The sequence below is a fragment of the Mirounga leonina genome, unplaced genomic scaffold (assembly GCF_011800145.1).
Source record: "Mirounga leonina isolate KUSES-001 unplaced genomic scaffold, KU_Mleo_1.0 Mir_548, whole genome shotgun sequence".
In the NCBI taxonomy this organism is placed as follows: Eukaryota; Metazoa; Chordata; class Mammalia; order Carnivora; family Phocidae; genus Mirounga; species Mirounga leonina.
Window position 1 is genome coordinate 345090 of NW_023270815.1, and position 20955 is coordinate 366044.

The 20955-nt window shown below is 33.2% G+C and overlaps 1 protein-coding gene across 1 annotated transcript; it reads left to right on the plus strand.

The window, feature by feature from the left end:
- Positions 1–1725: 1725 nt before the first annotated feature.
- Positions 1726–20237, plus strand: LOC118001884 (cullin-4B-like; the record flags this gene model as incomplete). Its single annotated transcript, XM_034992055.1, has 9 exons — positions 1726–2135; positions 6192–6307; positions 13611–13714; positions 13983–14052; positions 17201–17274; positions 17963–18125; positions 18224–18313; positions 19511–19593; positions 20170–20237. Coding segments are annotated over exons 1-9 (976 nt in total), but the record flags the coding sequence as incomplete, so codon positions are not given.
- Between the last annotated feature and the right edge of the window lie 718 nt (positions 20238–20955).

Sequence of the window (20955 nt, forward strand, 5' to 3'; positions counted from 1 at the left end):
TTTGTTTTTCTATTAATCTAATTTTGAATCTCTGACTTTTGTCTACCCATTTTTTGTGTTCATCTGTTCCCATTTTTCTGTCTCCTGGTTTTGTTTGTCTTTTTTGTTTGTTTGTTTTGTTTTTTAAATGCTTCTGAGTCGTAGTAGGGATCTTTGTTTCTTTCCGTTAAAGTCATTTAGTCTTTTCATAAACTTGTCCCCTCCAGTTCTTGAAGTGTTTTGTTTCTTTGTTTTCTTTTCACTCATTCTTTCCCTAGTTCTATCTTTAGGGAAAGAGTTCTCCACAGATAGAAATTTTGCCTTGTGTATCTGTGTTGTTCAGACTACGTGTACTGACTCTCTTATCTCTATTTCGTTAATCTTTCATTTTTTATCCCTAGGCAGTGCAAACTGTTTATATCCTCTCTCCTGGAATGCCTGTGACTTCCTTTAAGGTTTCTTATGCTTCCTTCCGGCCCCTAATTTCCTCTTCTGCCTTTCTTTCTTGCATTTCTTTTTCTGAGTCTTTTGTGTTTTCATTTTCTTTGTAAGGATATCTTTACTTCTTCATGGATGCTTTTTAAAAATGTCTTGTTGGGTTTCTGTTGCCCTGTATATTTGTTTTTGTGTACTGTAGTGTTGCTACCCTTACCTCCCTTGAATCTCTCTCATGTTTATCCATATATTCATTTCTATCATAGTGTATTTATGCCTTTCTCATTATGTGAGTAAATATTACTTGCCTTGCTTTTTCTTTTGTTTTCTTTCTGGTTTCCCCTTTCCTTTTCCTATATACCCTTTCTCTCTTATTGCTTCTACTTTGTCTCCCCCCCCGCCCTTAAAATCTCATTAAACTTAACTCTTTCTGCCTGTGCATCAGTTTTTACTTATTTATTTTCTCATTTTGCATCTTCAGTTTGAGACTTGCTAGATTTTCTGGACCTTTTTAATGGATGTTTCATGAGAGTCCAGAGATTCTTTTGTTTACAGTTACATTCCAAAACACCTGACTGGTACACAGTAAACAAATGTGTTATGTTCTGCCTTTTCTAACTTTCTGTACTTCATTTCTTCCTGTCTGATTGATACCTCTTTTAACTATTTCTGTGCTTTGTGTTTGTCTTTTTTTTCCTTAGGCTAGCTCTTTGTTGCAGCAGGTTGCAAAATGTACTGATATAGGTGCCTTGCATGATTTGTTTTGTTTTGTTTTTCTTTCACTCTGTATTTTCATTTTCTGTCTCCGAGTTTCTCTCTTTTTCATTTTTTTCTCTCTGCTTCCCATTTTCTCTTGTTCTCTAATCTTTAGTGTTTCTTTCCCATATTTGCCCTCTTCACATTATTCTAAAAAACTCTTTCACAGTCATTTTCTCATTTGCTACTATGTTATTATTGAAACTCACTTCTTGTTTCACTTTTTTTTCCCTTTGCTCTTGGCTATTTTCCTCTTTTTGTTTTGATGGTTTATTTTTTTTTCATTGTCTTTATTTTCATGTTTTCAAAATATTTCACCCTCCTGACCTGGCAATTAGTGTTGTCCATTTCTCTAGAGATTATGTATACTTGCTGATGGTCTTTCTTCATCTGCTTCTGTGTACTATTAAGAAAAAAAAGATTAAAATATAGCAGCAAGGGTCAGGAGCCCCTTAAATGCTTTTCTTGTGTATCTCTCTCTTTTTATTAAAGATTTCATTTATTTATGCATGAATGGGGTGGGGGGTGGGCGCCTGGGGGCAGAGAGGAGGAAGAAGCTCCACTCCCTGCTGTGCAGGACCATGGAATTGCCACTTGAGCCAAGCACAGATACTTAACTGACTGAGTCACCCAGGCACCCCTTGTTTATCTCTTTCTGATCCTTATCTTCCTCCTTTTAACCAACTTCTTAAATCTAGTAGACAGAATTATAAACTGGATTTTTTTTTTTTTTAATTTTACAGGACTTAATGTAAAAATGGCTGAGGAAGACTCATCATCATCTTCATCTGCTACTGCCTCTCAGGAACAAGAACAACTTAAAAACAGAAACTTGATAGTTTTCTCTGTGACTGCAGACCATCACACAGATAACTTGACTGAAGCCTCCACAACTCTGTCTAGTTTTGCCAGTATCAAGCTTAGCACTGGCTCTGTCAAGAAATTAGTAATCAAAAGCTTTAAAGGTAACATAATGATCATTTTATTAAGATTTCAGTTTTAGGGGCGCCTGGGTGGCTCAGTCGGTTAAGCGACTGCCTTCGGCTCAGGTCATGATCCTGGAGTCCCAGGATCGAGTCCCGCATCGGGCTCCCTGCTCGGCAGGGAGTCTGCTTCTCCCTCTGACCCTCCTACCTCTCATGCTCTCTGTCTCTCATTCTCTCTCTCTCAAATAAATAAATAAAATCTTAAAAAAAAAAAAAAAAAAGATTTCAGTTTTAGCTGCTCATACCCTATTGCTGCTTTTTTATTTTAAATTCAGAGAGATGGAGTTCTATTTTTTGAGGCACAGTTAATTTTTAGAAGATTTAGGAACATTGTTTTGCACTCTGAAGACCTGAGTCCTGGCCATGATATAACCATGGAGTAACTTTTGACCTTTGGAAAATCACTCCATGCTTCACTTCTCTGTTTCCCTCTAAAATACATTTTAAGTTCTCTGTTTGACTTTGAAATACCACTGTCAGCTGCCACACCTTTGTAGATTATATTGCTTCCCATCTTCTTAGTGAGTGGATTTGTAATATTACTGAAAAGTTGTCTTACGTAGGAAGTAAAAAGGCAACAATTCAAATTTTTGATAACTTATAGAACATATGGTGAAAAATTATGCACTTGGATATAAATAATGAAATCATAATAAGATCCACTACTCAGAGTGGATGCATTTTAGCATTTAAAAAATTCTGAGGAGGGGCGCTTGGGTGGCTCAGGTCTTGATCCCGGGGTCCTGGGATCGAGCCCCGCATCGGGCTCCCTGCTCGGCGGGGAGCCTGCTTCTCCCTCTCCCACTCCCCCTGCTTGTGTTCCTTCTCTCACTGTGTCTCTCTCTGTCAAATAAATAAATAAAATCTTTAAAAGAATAAATAAAAAATTCTGGGGAAATATTAGTATAAAAAATTAGAAACTCAACAGAATTATAGAATCAGTTTTTTTAATGTCAAATTTGTAAAACAAAACCCTTAGGTGGGTATTTTTGAATTTTAAAAACCAACATTTTTGGTAGCTGGTTGCTCGTTTTTAGTTTACAGAGTTTAAAGAACATATACCAACCTTGTTGCTGTCTTTGTCAGGAAAAAATTTAACTTTTTCTATTTTAATTAGTATTATTAAATAACTCTTGTATTCAGTTCTTTTCTGCTTATAAGTACAGCTCTTCCTTGTAAGTAAAATAACAAATATTACAAAATTTCTGTTTAATGTGCCACATTTTCTAGAACTTTCCAAAAATAAATATTTTTAACATTTTGCCCCCTTGTTTTTTATCCAGAACCTAGTGCATGCTGGATTTATTATGCAGAAGTTTGACTATAGATTGTTAAAGTGTAAAAAAGCAATCTTTAGGAAGTAAATAATATTTCAAATAACGTGAATTTTTGGAATTCACATTATAGTCATGCATTATTGATTGAAAGAAAGTTTGAATTTCCAATATTTTTTAGTATATTTTAGTATTTTTAGGATAAATTTCAGTAACTGGAATGCCCTGGTCAATGCATATTGTTTTTTTTGTCAATATTAGTAATTAAAATTTGTATTTTCATATTTATAGCTTAACTAAGTTAAATACCTATTACAGTTATTTAAATAATTTTGACTAATTTCATATTCCTACATGAAAGATACAAAAAATTTGTTTCAGATTTTAAAACATTAAACACAAATTTAGAAAATATTCTGGTGCAGTATTGCAGTATTTCTCTTGATCATCATCATCAAATATATGACTTTCAATTTTTTTTGCTGACTTTTTTATATTAACTCATAGATTTGAGGAAACACTTCTTTCATGATATAATAATGTTTTTCAGGGTTTTAAAATAATCATTCTTTTAGGGAAAAATTTGTATAATAGTAAATTTATTGAGAGCAGGAGAGAATATGATATATAAAAAAGAGAGACCTGAGGTGCCTGGGTGGCTCAGTCAGATGGGCGTTGAGCTTTTGATCTCAGTTCAGGTTTTGGTCTCAGGGTCTTCAGTTTAGGCCTTGCCTTGGGCTCCATGCTGAGTGTGGAGCCTACTTAAAAAAAAGAAAAGAAAAGAAACCTAATTTTGAAGTTATTCTTTGCCTAACAAACTACCAAAGAATTTTGAAATAAAAATACCAATTTTTCTTAAAGATGCATATTTCTGGTTTGATGTTTTGCCTTCTAGGTGGCCTAATTTATATAAATATATATGTGTAATAAATACATATATTATGACATATATGTTATGTATATATATGTAATATAGCACTTAACTATGTGTATATATCGTTTCCCTTCCAAATCTTGGATTTTGGTTGTTTTCTGGCTCAGTTAATTTGTGTTTAATTTTGTATTACTGTTTTTCTTGTTGTAGATTCACTTTATTAGGCTTCACCAACTTATTAAGTAGAAACTTGTCATTTAATTGGAACATTATTTTTGTTTAGTAATTTAAGCATGGAAGTTTCTTAGTTTTTGTTGAGACTCTCTTTTATTAATTCTGTGCTCATATATTTACTGAGTTGAAATTCACGTAGCATAAAATTAGACATTAACTGCTTTAAAGTGTACAGTTGTACACTTAGTGACAATATTGCGCACTACCACCTCAGCCTAATCCTGAAACATTTTTTAAAGATTTTATTTATTTATTCATTTATTTGAGCGAGAGAGTAGGGGGAGGGGCGGAGGGAGAGGGACAAGCAGACTCCATACCGAGCATGGAGCCTGACTTGGGGCTTGATCCCAGGACCCTGAGATCATGACCTGAGCCAAAACCAATAGTCAAATGCTTAACTGACTGTGCCACCCAGAGGCCCCCAATTCTGAATTAAATAATTTTAATCATTTTCATTTAATAAGTTCATTTTAATCACCTTAAAATGGAACTCCATATTCATAAGCATTATCATTTCCCTGTCTGTCCTTTTCCCTTCCTTCCTATCCTCTACCAGGCAGTCAGCAGTTTGCTTTCTGTCTCTATGGATTTACATATTCTGGATGTTTGATATAAATGAAATCATTCTACAAGTGACCTTTTCTGACTGGCTTCTTTCCTGTAGTATTGTGCTTTTGAAGTTCATTCATGCTATAGCATGTGGGAATGCTTAATTTTTATGGCTTAAGTAAAATTCCATTATATGGACATACGTGCTGCTCTGAACATTTATGTGTAGGATTTTGTATGAATGCCTGTTTTTAGTTCTTTTGGCTACATACCAAAAAGGGAATTGTGAAGTCATATGGTAATTTTATGTTTGTCATTGAAGAACTGTTAAACTTTTCCACATTGTCCACACAATTTTATATTCCCACCAGAAATGTACAGGGGTTCCAATTTCCCTGCATCCTCTCAAAAACTTGCTATATCCTGCCTAGTGGGTGTGAAGTGATATGTCATGGTTTTGACTTATATTTATCTATTTACTTATTATGTTGAGCAACTTTCCATAAGCTGCTTGGTCATTTGTATATATTCTTGAAAATGTCTGTTCAAATCCTTTGCCTAGTTATTAATTGGGTTTATCTTTTTTGTAACTGAGTTGCAAGAATTTTTTATTCTAGGTACTTGATACTTATCAGTTATATGATTAGCAGATATTTTCTTGTAGCCTGAGGGTTGTGTTTTTGCTTTCTTGATTTTCCTTTGATGCACAAAAATTTTACATTTTAACTTAATGAGCTCTCAAATAAGTTATCTAATGTTGCCTGTACCTTGGTGTCATATATGAATTTATTGCAAGATTCAAGGTCATGAAGATTTATCCCTGTATTTTCTACTAAAAGCTTTGTAGATTATGCTTTAATATTTATATTTAGGCCTTTGATTTTGAATTATTTTTTGAATATATTAAGATAGCAGTTTTTCTTCACTCTTTTGAATGTGGGTGTCTTGTTGTCCTAGCACCATTTGTTGAAGAGACTATTTTTACCGACTGTGAATGGTCTCAACATACCTGTTTAATTTGTCTTAAATGTATGATGATATTACATTTTATAGTATTTTGACATTCTCTTCCAAACTTTTGCTCCATAATCTTTTACTTATTAGCTAAACCTCTGATACTGGAAAATTACACTGAAGAAACTTGGCAAAAATTAAAAGAAGCTGTACAAGCTATCCAGAACAATATCTCTGTTAAATACAGCTTGGAAGAACTCTATCAGGTATGTGTTATTTTTGGATATAAATACTCAGTAATCATAATGGAGTCAGGATTTATATTAATAATTGTATTTGCTTGAATCTGTTTTATCATCATGCATTGTAATCATGGAATCCATCATAGTTTACAATCATGCAGTTCAGTTTCTCTATTTATATTTGGTGGATTTATTTAGCTACAATTATGCTGCATACACTTGCTTTTATATATATATTCTCATTCTTCAGGTTATTTTAATTCAGTTTAATTTAGCAGGGTTTTGTGTACATTTTTCTTATTTTAAGAAGAGTCTAGAATGGCTTTTTGTTAAAATTGGAGAGAAATATAATTTGTTCTTTATTGTTAAGAGTCTCTTAAGTTTGTTTCCCTATTTCTTTTCCCCCCCTTTCCCATAAGTTTGTCTGTTTTCTTTCCTAAATTCAACATATGAGTGAGATCATGTGGTATGTGTCTTTCTCTGCCTGACTTATGTCACTTAGCATGATACTCTCTGGCTCATTGTTGCAAAGATTTCATTTTTTTGATGGCTAATTTTCTATTGTAAATATACCATATACTTTTTTTTTTTAAGATTTTATTCATTTTTTAGAGCGAGCGAGAGAGAAACAGCATGAGAGGGGAGAAGGTCAGAGAGAGAAGCAGGCTCCCCGCCGAGCCGGGAACCTGATGCAGGACTCGATCCCAGGACCCCGCGACCATGACCTGAGCTGAAGGCAGACGCTCAACCATCTGAGCCACCCAGGCGCCCTACCACATCTTTATCCATTCATCAGTCGATGCACATTTGGGCTCTCTCTGTAGTTTGGCTACCGTTGATAATGCTGATAAACATCAGAGTGCATGTACCCCTTTGAATCTGTATTCTTGTATCTTTTGGGTAAATACCTAAGAATGCAGTTGCTAGATCATTAGTTCTATTTTTAACTTTTTAAGGAGACTCCATACTGTCTTCCAGAATGGATGCACCAATTTGCATTCCCACCAGCAGTACAAGAGGGTTCCCCTTTCTTCACATCCTCACCAACTCCTGTTGTTTCTTATGTTAATTTTAACCATTCTGACAGGTGTGAGGTGATATCTCATGGTGGTTTTGATCTGTATTTCCCTGATAGTGATGTTCAGCATCTTTTCATGTGTCTGGTAGCCATCTGCATGTCTTCTCAGGAAAAGCATCTATTCATTCTTCTCATTTCTTAACTGGCTTCTTTGTTTTTTGGGGTGTTGAGTTGGTAAGTTCATTATAGATTTTGGATACTAACCCTTTATTAGACATCTCATTTGCAAATATCTTCTCCTCTTCTATAGGCTGCCTCTTAGTTTTGCTAATTGTTTCCTTTGCTGTGCAAAAGCTTTTTATCTTGGTGAAGTCACAGTAGTTCATTTTTGCTTTTGTTTCCCTTGCCTCTGGAGATATGTGTAGTAAGAAGTTGCTGTGGCTGAGGTCAAAGAGGTTGCTGCCTGTTTTTGATTGGTTTCTTGTTTCACATTTAGGTCTTTCATCAGTTTCGAATTTATCTTTGTTTATGGTGTAAGAAAGTGTTCCGATGTCATTCTTCTGCACGTGGCTGTCCAGTTTTCCCGACACCATATGTTGAAGAGACTGTTTTTTTTTTTTTCCACTTGGTATTCTTTCCTGCTTTGTCGAAGATTAGTTGACCATAGAGTTGTGAGTCCATTTGTAGGTTTTGTCTTCTGTTCCTTAACCTGTTTGTCTGTTTTTGTGACAATACCATTCTGGTTTTTTTTGTTGGTTTTTAGTACCCTACTGTCTTGATGACTATAGCTTTGTAATATAGCTTGAAAACTGGAATCATGATGCCTCCAGTTTTGTTTGTTTTTCAGGATTGCTTTAGCTATTCAGGATCTTTTGTGGTTCCATATAAATTGTAGGATTGTTCTAGCTCTGTGGAAAATGCTGGTGGTATTCTGATAGGGATTGCATTAAGTGTCTAGATTGCTTTGGATACTACAGACATTTTAACAATGTTTATTCTTCCAATCCATGAGCCTGGGGATGCTTTTCCATTTATTTGTGTCTTCTCCAGATTCTTTCATAAGTGTTCTATAGTTTTTAGAGTATACATCTTTTACCTCTTTGGTAATATATCTTACTCTTTTTGGTGCAATGGCAAATGGGATCAATTCCTTGATTTCTTTTTCTGCTGCTTCATTATTGGTGTTGGGAAATGCAACAGATTTCTGTGCATTGATTTTATATCCAGTGACTTTGCTGAATTCATGTATTAGTTCTGGCAACTTTTGAGTGGAATCTTTTGGGTTTTCTATATAGAGTACCACCATGTCATCTGCAAATAATGAAACTTTGACTTCTTCCTGCTGTCTTGGATGCCTTTTCTTTTTTCTTTATCTCTCTCTCTTTTTTTTTTTTCTTATAGCTGAAGCTAAGTCTTTCAGTACTATGTTACATTCTTGTCTTGTTCTTGACTGTAGAGGAAAGGCTCTTAGTTTTTCCTCATTGATAATGATAATATTTGTGGTCTTTTGTATATGGCCTTATGATGTCGAGGTGTGTTCCATCTATACCTATTTTGTTGAGGGTGTTTTAAAGAATGGATGCCATATTTTGTCAAATGCTCTTTCTGCCTCGATTGAGAGGATCAGTATGGTTCTCTTCCTTTCCTTTATGAAGGTGGTGTATCCTGTTGATTGATTTGCAAATATCGAATCACTTCTTCAGCCCAGGAATAAATCCCACTTGGTAATAGTGAATAATTCTTTTAATGTACTGTTGAATTCAGTTGGCTAGTGTCTTGTTGAGAATTTTTGCATCCATGTTCATCAGGGATATTGACCTGTAATTCTCCTTTTTCATGGGATCTTTGATTTTGGAATCAAGTAACGCTGGCTTCTTAGAAGGAATTTGGAGGTTTTCTTTCCATTTCTATTTTTTGAAACAGTTTCAGAATAGGTATTACTTTTTCTTTAAATATCTGGTAGAATTCCCTTATAAACCATCTGGCTCTGGACTTTTGTTTGTTGGGAGATTATTGATTACTGCTTCAATTGCTGGTTATGGATCTGTTCAAATTTTCTATTTCTTTCTGTTTCAGCTTTGGTAGTTTGTATGTTTCTAGGAATTTGTCCATTTCTTCCAGGTTACCCAGTTTGTTGGCATATAATTGCTCAGAATCTCTTATAATTTTTGTATTTTTGTGATATGGTTGTGTTTTCTCCCCTTTCATTTGTGATTTTATTCATTTGGTTCCTTTCTCTTTTCTTTTTGATAAATCTGGCTAGAGATTTATCAATTTTATTAATTCTTTCGTAGAATTGGTTCTTAGTTTCATTAATCTGTTCTGTTTTTTGTTGTTGTTTCTCTGTCATTTATTTCTGCTCTAATTTTATTTCCCTTCTTCTCATGCCTATATAGGCTTTATTTTCTCTTCTTTTTCTAGTTCCTTTCGGTATAAGATTAGGTTCTGTATTTGAGGTAGTTCTGTATTGCAATATGTTTCCATCTTAATACTGCCTTGGCTATATCCCAAAGGTTTTGTACTGTCATATTTTCATTTTCATTTGCTTCCATGTGTACTTTTTAATTTCTTCTTGAATATCCTAGTTTTTGGGGCACCTGGTTGGCTCAGTTGGTTAAGTGTCTGACTCTTGATCTCTGCTCAGGTCATGATCTTAGGGTCATGAGTTCAAGCCCCATATTGTACTTAAAAAGAAAAAAAGCCATTGTTTTCTTGTTGACTTTCTGCTTAGATGACTTGTCCATTGTTGTGAGTGGGATGTTCAAGTCCCCTACTCTTATGGTATTATTTTCAATGCATTTGTTTATCTTTGTTATTAATTGATTTATATATTTTGGTGTACCAAGTTGGGGCATACATATTTACCATTGTTTCATCTTCTTGATGGATAGACCCCTTAGTTATGATACAATACTCATCTTCATCTCCTGTTGTCATCTTTAAAATCTAGTTTGTCTGATATGAGTATGGCTATTCTGGCTTTCTTTTGAAGTCCATTTGCATCATTAGGTGGTTCTCCATCCCCTCCCTCACTTTTTCTCTGCAGGTGTCTTTAGGTCTAAAATAAGTCTCTTGTAGACAGAATATAGATGAATCTTGGTTTTTTTGGTCCATTCTGATACCCTTTGTCTTTCAGTGGGAACATTTAGTCCATTTACATTCAGAGTAATTATTGAAAGTTACGAATTTAGTGTTATTGTGTTACCTGTAGAGTTGGGGTTTCTGGTGATGTTCTCTGTTCCTTTCTAGCTAGTCTTTGTTGCTTTTGGTCATTTTTCCCCAAACTGTCCCCTTTAATATTTATTGTGGGGCTGGCTTAGTGTTTACAAACTCCTTTAATTTTTGTTTGTCAGGAAATTTATCTCTCCTATTCTAAATGACAGCCTTACTGGATAAAATATCCTTGGCTGCGTGTTTTTCCCATTCAGCAGGTTGAATATATCCTGCTACTGCTGTGAATCTGATCTGTCTACCCTTGTAAATTAAGGACTGTTTTCCCTTGCCATTCTCAGGATTCTTTTCTTGTCTGTGTATTTTGTGAATTTGACTATGATTGCCATGGCAATGGTTGGCTTTTGTAGAATTTAATGTGAGTTTGATATCTGTATCAAAATTATTTGATTGATATCTTCTGGATTTTGATATCTGTATTTGATAGCTGTAATTTGCTCAAATAGGGGTGCCTGGATGGCTCAATTGGTTAAGTGTTTGACTCTTGATTTTGGCCCAGGTGATAATCCCACGGTAATGAGATCAAGCCCCACACTGGAGTCTGTGCTGGTGTGTTTAGCCTGCTTAAGATTCTCTCTCTCCTTCTCCCTCTAACCGCCTTCTGCCTCCTCCCCCCCCACCACTTGTCTGCACATTCTCTCTCTGCTATCTTAAAAAATATTTTTGCTCAAATAAACATTCTGCCCCTTTTTCTCTTTTGCATCTCCTGGGACTCCTGTGATATGAATATTATTCCATTTTAATAAGTTGCTGAGTTCATTCTGTACATCTACCTTCATGATTCTTTGTTTCCCTCTTCTTTTCATCTTATATTTCATAATTTTATCTTCGTACCAGTGATTAATTCCTCTGATTCATCCATCATCATGATGACATCCATTTGGGATTGCCTCCCAGTCCTAGCATTTTTAATTTTGGCCTGACTAGGTATTCCCTAGTGTCTTCTATGCCTATTTGAAGCCCAGCTAGTATCCTTATAATTGTTGTTTTAAATTCTAATTTAGATATTTTACTTATATCTGTATTGATTAAATCCCTGACCATCATTTCTTCCAGTTCTTTCTTTTCGGCTGAATTCTTTCATCTTGTCATTTTGGAGGGGAAAAAAAAAGTAAAATGTAATTAAAATTTTAAAAAATTTCAGAAAGAAAGCAAACAAACTAGTCTCCTTGTTACAAGAAGCTTCCAAGGGTCATTTCCTCTGTTTATAGATATGCAGCTTTGTTCTAGAAGACTTCCAGTTGAGTTCGTGGGTGTTCAGAAAGAGTTGATATTTATCTAGCTGTGTTCGAAGGAGGCTAGTTAGGGTGCCCTCCTTCTCTGCCATCTTAATCCCCTCCTCTCAGAGGTGTTTTGTTTTGTTTTGTTTTTTCTTAATTCAAAACTTCCAGTTGTATTATGACAACTCTGGAGATCGGCTTCTGCTCTTTCCCACAGTTTGTTCTACTGCTTTGGGTGACAGGTTTTTTGTTTGTTTGTTTGTTTTTTAATCACTTTTCTAAATTATTTTTGTAAAGACTGTATTTCTTTGTCATGTGTTGTCATTGGATGTCCCTGTTCCATTAGCTTAGTGGTTAGCTAACCGCTAAGCATATTGAGATATACTTAAATAATACAGCCAAAAAACAAAACAAAAATTTTTCTCTGCTTTTGAAGATTACAGTTGTATTGGGGCATTCATTCATTGCTTAGCCCTGCTATTTACAACTTTTAGACTTCTTTCGTTATATTTGGGTATATCCTTAATGTAAACCTAAAGTGAATTTAGGGTCTCTTCAGCTCTTTTCTGAGCATGTTCTAGGATATATGTGGCCTTCTTGATTTTTCTGGCATACACAGGAACTTTCAAAGCACTAATTTTTTGGTATTTCTTTTCCAACCTCTGATGCTTTCTAGGATTTTCTTGTATGCTGCTCATCCTGTTTGTTATCTCTTGCCTGAGGTGACTAAGTCAGTATATTTAAATGCCTTTAAACTTTATGACAAAGTCCCCAGTTTGGTTCCTTCTGCCTGAAGATTCAAGGCAGAAAGCACAAAGGCAAAATCCAGAGTCAAAATACATTTATAGTTCTTTGCGAACAAGGTCTGTATTTCTCCCTGACTATAACCAGTAAACCATACTGGCAATTTTCACCATGGTAGGTGGGTAAGTTAATACCAAAAGGCTCTATTACTGAAATGTAGCAGGTTTTTTCTTCATTAAATGTTCCTTTGATTGCAGGGGTTTTGGTGAGGTTCCAGAACTCTGAAAAAATTGATTCTGATAGTTTTGCTGGCCTAATTTTTTTATTTAATGGAGAATTAGAGTTTTCTACCATTTTTGGTCACATCACTCCAGTGGTCAATTGAGTGTATTTTAATACAAACAAAATAGTTTGTTCTATTGTTTTAACAGGCATTTTAAGCACACTTGATAAAATTGTGTATGGTTGTAATTATTTTACACATTATTTTAAATTCTTATTTTTTTTTAATTTTAAACAAAGATAATCTTTTAAACATTCTGAAAGGTAAGACATGGTTTAACTTATGGTTTAGCCAACTAATTTCAGGGAATTATTTTAAATTTTCAAAAGTTAATTATGGTGAAGTCTGAATACTTAGACTTACTGCTTAAGAATGGGTTTGTACATAATAATTTGGATGGAAGAATTTTACATACATTTTCTTAGGCTTCCTGAATTATAAATTTTGAAATCTCTTTTTATCATTTAATGGTCATTAATATGTTAACACCATTCCTATTCATTTATTAATTCATATGAAAGAAGTTCATAATCAAGGACGCCTGGGTGGCTCAACTGGTTAATCCTCTCCCTTTGGCTCAGGTCATGATCCAAGGTCCTGGGATCGAGCCCCACATCAGGCTCTCTGCAGGGAGGCCTGCTTTTTCCTCTCCCACTCCCTGTTTGTGTTCCCTCTCGCTGTGTCTCTCTCTGTCAAATAGATAAGTAAAATCTTAAAAAAAAAAAAAAGAAGAAATTCATAATCAGTGGTCAGTATATCAGTAAATATGGAAGAAGTAATTTAAACTATATATTTTTTTCAACTTACAAATACACATTTTTAATTTTTCAGAGTGTTGAAAACCTTTGCTCCTACAATTTATCTGGAAACTTATATAAACAGTTGAAGCAGCTTTGTGAACAGCACATCAAGGCAGAAATTCATCAGTTCAAAGAGTATCCTTTTTCCCCCTTTGAATTGTTTTTCCTCTTTGAGTTTCCCCTTTGAATTTCCATGTCAGTATCTGTTGAATGGAATAATTAATTTGGCATATGGGATTAATTTTTTTTTTGATATCTTTATGTTTGTTTAAGACTTAGAGTGGCTTGGTCTATGGTTAGCATTAATCAGTTTTACCAAATATTGTCTTTTAGAAGTTATATCTTCCATTTGCAGAATGTGTGTTAGTTTTAGAATATAAAATTTTTCTTAACATTACTTCATGTATTCTTTGGATATTGGCCCTTTTCTAAAGAAAATGGATAAATGCTGGCAAAATCATTGCAGACAAATGGTAGCTTATAGAAATTATATTTTTAGTTAACAGGGTTATTATGGAATGTGTTAAATGGTCTAAAAACAAAAAAAAAATCCAAAATATAGTAACTCATGCTTTATTTAAAAACATGTTTGGAAATGCTTTTATGGTAGAAGTCTATTCTTAGTTCTTTAAAATTTCAATTGTAATTTACTGGTTCACCTACAATTGTAAAGTTTTTTTTCAAAGAGACAATTATATTTTAGATATAGTTGTGTTTAACATTAATTTGAGATCAAATGAGAGTCACAGAATATATCCCAGATTTAGCCTCACTAAATAAATATTACCTGAAATTATTAATTTATCATCTGAGGTTTGAATATAAAAGGGAATGTGCTGTAAAGGAATTGGAGCTATAACAAAGGGAATTATACTAAATTAGGTAAATAAGCTGTTTTAAATATTTCAACACAAGATATTTCTGTATTTTGAAGATGAAAATACGATGCAAATTGTGGTTGCTTTTCAATTTTGGTATAATAAAGTATGAGATAATATAACGTGTTAATACTATTACTATAAGTTTTAAATATTTATTTATTGTGTGAAAACAAAACTGTAAATTCAAATCTTCACTAATGGAAAGCATTTTTCTCAGTTTCTTATATAAAGACTAAAAGCTAGAATAGACTAAACTATTCATATTCCTTAAAATAGTGATAGGAATTTATATTTTTAAAATATAAAAGGGAGGGGCCCACATGAATTATGATTTGAAAGTATTAACTGATTGTTTTTTTTTAAATGTCTTTACTGGGGTATACCTGATATATGAAAAGCCACAGATACTTGAACATACGGTTCAATAAGTTTTGACATATTTGTACCCCTGGGAAGCCATCACCCCAGTCAACAGTGAACATACCCATCACCTCCAAAAGTTCCTCTTATTGTTTGTTGTCCCTGCCCCTGAGACCTAACAGGAGCTGGACATGGGTCCCCTCACTCTGATAGCAAAATCTTTGGCTGCCTCCATAAGAAGAAAAAGCTAACGCTCTATGCCTCTTGTGTAGCTTATCTTACAGGAATTCCAAGGGAGGGAGATGTGAACTTTGATTGTTTAAATGAATGTTTGGAGTTGTTAAACCCATTTTTACTCATTTCCAATTCTCACTCATATTGTCCTTAATCGTAGATGGCTACGACATCACAGTTTTCTAATTTTCACACTTACTTAAAAAAGTGATCATGAGTCTTGGCTCAAAATCAAGGCTGTGAACCATGCGACTCTCAGTCTCCTTAATGTCACACAGCACTGTTACATGACAAGATTCTCTGGGCAGCATAATTACCCCTTTCCATAACACTTCCAAATGCTCTGTTCAGAGCTTCAAGGGGAATCAGCAAAGAGGTGCCAGCTTAAGTGTTTTAAGTTAAAACCAAAAAAGTACATATTTTCTAAAACAGAATATCCATGAATATAATGATTGCCAATGTTAAGAATGTATGAGCATATTTTAAAATCTTACAAATTTAATTACATTATTTATAGAGACTGTGAACTTGCCACAAAAGTAAAAGTCTATGATACCACATTTAGGCTATCTTTGTGGGGTTTTGATCCAGTTTAAAGGATTGTGTGTCAGGGGAAACAAGCATGCTATTTATGTTTGTTACTCCATGCAATATTTAACAAGCTAGGCTGGAAAATACTTCCTGGAAAATTCTTACTCGTTAAGATATAGTTTACAGGTTATCATTTCTTTCAAATTTTCTAGGCTCTTCTCTCTTTATACCACTCTGGTTTTCTCTTGTTTCTCTTTTGGTTTCTCCCATCTGTTTATGTAAGTAAGTTTGAATAATACATAAAGGTGTATTTAAATTATTAATGCTGTGTTTCCTTTTACAGATGATGAATTCTTTACAAATTTTTTGCGATATAATTGAGACATAACATTGTGCAAGTTTAAGATGTACAGGATGATGATTTGATGGATTTATATACTGTAAAATGATTACCACAGTAGCATTAGCTAATACCTTCATCACCTCTCCTAATTACTAGAACATTTAAGGATCTTATTAAATTTCAAGTGTTTTTCAGTATTCAGGGTGTTTAATTTTCATCACCATGCTTTACATTAGATCTCTAAAATTTATTTACATTATAAGTGAAAGCTCATATCCTTTGGCAATTACTGTTTTAAAATTAAAGTGATTAAAAACTTATTTCTTAACAAATTAAATTTTTATTACTAAATTAGTGTAACTGGAATTTAATACTTAAGAATTTTCTCATTTTACTTTTCTAGTACAGCAAATGTTAGTGGATAACACACTAGTGAAAATTCTTTGGTTTCATCAATACTTTTTAAAAATGTAAAGGGGACTTGAGAGAATGAGAACTGGTATTCTCATATATGCTCACGTTGCAATTAATTTGTACATAACCATTATATTCATAGTAAAGGATTCTCTTGTTACTGTGTCTTCTTTTTTTTTTTTTAAGATTTTATTTATTTGAGAGAGAGAGAATTAGAGAGAGAGAGCACATGAGAGCGGGGAGGGTCAGAGGGAGGAGCAGACTCCCTGCAGAGCAGGGAGCCCGAGGTGGGACTCGATCCTGGGACTCCAGGATCATGACCTGAGCCAAAGGCAGTTGCTTAACCAACTGAGCAACCCAGGCACCCTTACTCTGTGTCTTCTAATATAAAGCATAAGATCTTATATTTGTACATAGCCCTGGTCATAGTAGGTATTGCTATTAATTCTTCATATTTCTTCTCGTTTTATTATCTGCAACTCTAGCTCTCTTTTATTTTCAGTCTTCTAATCTCCTATTGTTTCTTCCAAGATTTGTTTGGCAAACTATATTTATCACTGATACTGATATATAAGCAGTTTTTACATAAGAATAAGCTATATGAATAAATTTTATTTGTATCAATCTCCATTAATCTTTGTTATTTAACAACTAGCAATGAAGAAAGAAAGTGAAAAATTTGAAAGGTTCTCTTTCCAAAATAAATAAATATATTACTGCCTATGTTTGATTTATAGATTGACAAGGATGTTTATAAATAATGTGCTTTTCTTAAGAATTAAGGTTTTATTAGATGGATAATAATTTAACCCAAAATCTTTCAGATATAATGTTTTACCTTTGTTTTATTTCTGACAGAGCATGATTAGGAACATTTTTCTGTTCCTAGATAGAACTTATGTTTTTCAAATTTCAATGTTGTCTTCCATTTGGTAAGGATACAAATAATTACTTGAAATATTGTTGTATATAATTTATGATCACTTTTTTATCTACTAAGTGAAAGAAGACATAATAAGATAAATTTATAAATTTTCAAAAATAATTTTGAAAATCCATGTTTCTCTTAATCATGAAACAAAAATGTTTTAAAATTATTTTTGATCACGCAGTAGCCCACCTTTAAGTGTTAATTTTTAATTTATCTCAGTGTTAATAAACTCTCTTATTTAGGAAACATACCAATTCTAAGATATATTCTAGGATAATGAATCACATTTTATATACTTTATTATTAAAAGACTAGAAAGTCAGTAAATTGACATTGAATTGTGCTAATTAAGGCTAAAAATCTAAAATAAGGCAAGTGTAGCAGCTTTGGAGTAATCCTAAATTTTATTTTTTTGTTATGAAGTTATGCATGACATCCAGTATACTTTATATACTCTGAAATCTTATTTATTCTGATTGATTTCAGACCATCAAAAAACAAATAGAAGAATTTAGCCAACTGTCGATAGAATAAACTTAATATCACAGCATATTTTGTTTTTCCTGTGGGTAGTGCATTATATATATGAAAGTATAACTGATTGCAAAAAAAAAATAATAAGCCAAAACTTACAGGGTTTCAAAAATATTTATTTAGGCAGGTTTTTTTTGTTGCTGTTGTTGTTTCAGGGACATGGGCCTTGAATTATTTAAATCATATATAATTTGTGATCAGAATGTTCACAGCAGGATCATAGATGGAATTCTTCTGTTCATTGAAAAAGAAAGAAATGGTGAAATGATAGATCGATGTCTGATTCAAAGGCTTTTAACTATGCTTTCTGATTTGCAGGTAAGTAATTTTTTAACTTTAATTAAATTGAAACTAATTTCTAATCTGATATTTTAAATACCAGTTTTAACTGAATTTTTAAATATATTCCATCTTAGATTTACCAAGAATCATTTGAGAATAAATTCTTAGAAGAAACAAGCAGATTCTATGCAGCAGAGGGAAGGAACATAGTACAAAAAAAGGAGGTATTTGAAATCAAGATGACCATTATAAGCTCTTTAATTATCTGTAGAACAGATCATTAAATCCTTGTGGAAGAACCATGTTTATAATTCATATATATGTTTTGATGTATTTTTCTTGCTGACACTTCAATTTTTTTTCTTCTCTTCTTGGTCAGTTGTGCTAAAGTTTTGTCAATTTTGTTGACCTTTTCAAAGAACCAGCTTTTGCTGTTTTTTTTCCTATTGATTTTTTCATTTCTGTTTCATTAAATTAACACACTATTATTTTTTGCTTGCTTCAGGTTTAATTTGATCTTTTTCTAGTGTCTTTAGGTAGAAAATTAGTTTTAAAAAGTTAGGTTATTGTTTTGAGATCTTTCTTTTTCTAATGTAGTTGTTTACAACTATAAATGGCCCCATAAGTAATATGTTAGCTGTGATCTTTAAATTTGAGTATGTTCTAGCTTCATTTTCAATCATGTTGAAGTATTTCCTAGTTTCCCTCTTGATTTCTTCTTGGACATACTAGTTGTTGAGAAATGTCATGTTTAATATCCACATATTTGTTAATTTCTCAAATTTTCTTTTTCCCCCACTTTCACTCCATTGAGATGAATGTGATGAAGGAATGAAAGAATTTTCATTCTTTTAAAATACATTCACTTGTTTTGTGGTTTGAGGGGGTCTGTCTTGCAGAATGTTCCATGTGTGCTTAAGTAGAATGTGTATTCTAATGTTGGGTGGTGTTTTGCAAATGCCTGTTAATTCTTGTTTAGTGTTGTTAAAGTCTTTTCTTTGCTGGTTTTTGTCTTGGTGTTCTATCCATTATTTATCTTATATATCATATATATCCTTTTATATATCACACATGTATATCCTGTGTATACTATATGTCACCAGCTATTGATGTCACCAGCTGTTGTTGAATTTTCAGTTTCTCTTTTCATTTCTGACAGCCCTTTGCTTCAAGTACTTTATGGTTTTGTTGTAGTTATATTAAATTTCAAACCACAGTGTTTCCTATTACAAATTATACTCTGTTTTATAATTCTTGGCATTCTGACTATATAGAAATGAACTGAGAATATAGCTGTGTCTTTATGAAACTAAACTGATAAGACAGGGATGTTTTTGTTTGCTTGCTTGTTTTGTTTGTAACTTTTGTGCTTTTTAAGTCCTATGATTCTTAGAAATAGGAAGCTTAAAATATTCTTTCAGATTCCAGGGTGTCTTTACCATATCAAGAAGCTCCTAGAAGAAGAAGTAGACAGAGTTAGAACCTACCTACCCCTTAACACACAGTAAGAATTATATATTATATAATTATATATATGATTATATATTTATTTACATTTTGAGATTTCTATTTAAACAGATAAATAATTATCATATGATAGGATGAAATCATAAATTTCTTTCCTTTTTTTGCTTAGTTCCTTCCTCCCTTCTTTCTCCATTTGTATCAAAGTAATGGGAATGCCTTATAAATAGAAATTTCTTAATAAGTTTATTTTTCAAGTTTTTGGTGAGCCAAATTAGGAAAATTAATTTTGGAAAATTTGTTGTTGATCTTGTTAAATTATAGATGAAAGAATATCTTGTATGTGAAGTCAATGTCTATTATAACCTAATCTCCTCAAGTTAAGTAATGATAATTACAAGTCATTTTTTTAAAATCAGGAGAAGTCCACGCAATAAAATTTAATCTTACTGAAGACCATTAAAACCATCAAAAATAGCAGTTTTTTGGCACTGATACATGAGTAACGATTTAAAACAAGAAGTCAAAGTTGATAACAAAGGCACTAACCTTTGGGGGAGCAGTTTTAACTCTCCAGTATGAGAATCTTTTAGTAATCTACAACTGTTCTTAACAGGAAGCTACTGATTGCTATTGTAGAAAAGCAGCTTCTAGGTGAACATTTATCAGCAGTTCTTCAGAAAGGTAAACAAGAACAGATGTGTTTAACAAAATAATGTTAAGGAAAAATAATTTTATTTTTTTTCAATTTTTAAATTTAATTATTGTGTTCTGTGTTATACGTCTTATTTGAAAATTATATATATGAAATGAAATATAATGTTTTTCTCATTTGCAAAAGCAGTTTGTGTCATGTAAATATATTCAGGGTTTTTTAAAGTTAAGAATACTAAATGACAGTTATATATATATACCTCAAAATAGTAATGTGATGAAGGGTTTTCTTCATTATTAAATGTATTACATTTTTCTGGTGTTTTAAAACTTTAGATTATAGGTCCTCTTGAGCACATGTTTTGCTTTTCTTCTGGTATTTTCCCATTCTTCACATAAGGTTAACATTTGTTCAACAAATATGTATTGAGTTTTTTTCTTCTTGGTGCAAAACAAGTGTACTTGATGCAGGGTGAATGCTTCTAGAAAGCCTTATTAAGTGAGTGCATGAGAACTAAAACCTGAAGTTGAAAAGAAGCACATCAATGAAAGAAGGAGAGTCTAGGGGCCCCTGGGTGGCTTAGTTAGTTAAGTGTCCTGGGACTCTTGGTTTAGGCTCAGGTTGTGATTTCAGGGTCCTGAGATCCCTGCCTCCATCCCCTCCCACTCCCCACTTCACACTTCCTGGCTCAGCGGGGAGTGTGCTTGAAGAGTCTTTCCCTTTGCTCCTCCCCCACTTGTGCACGCA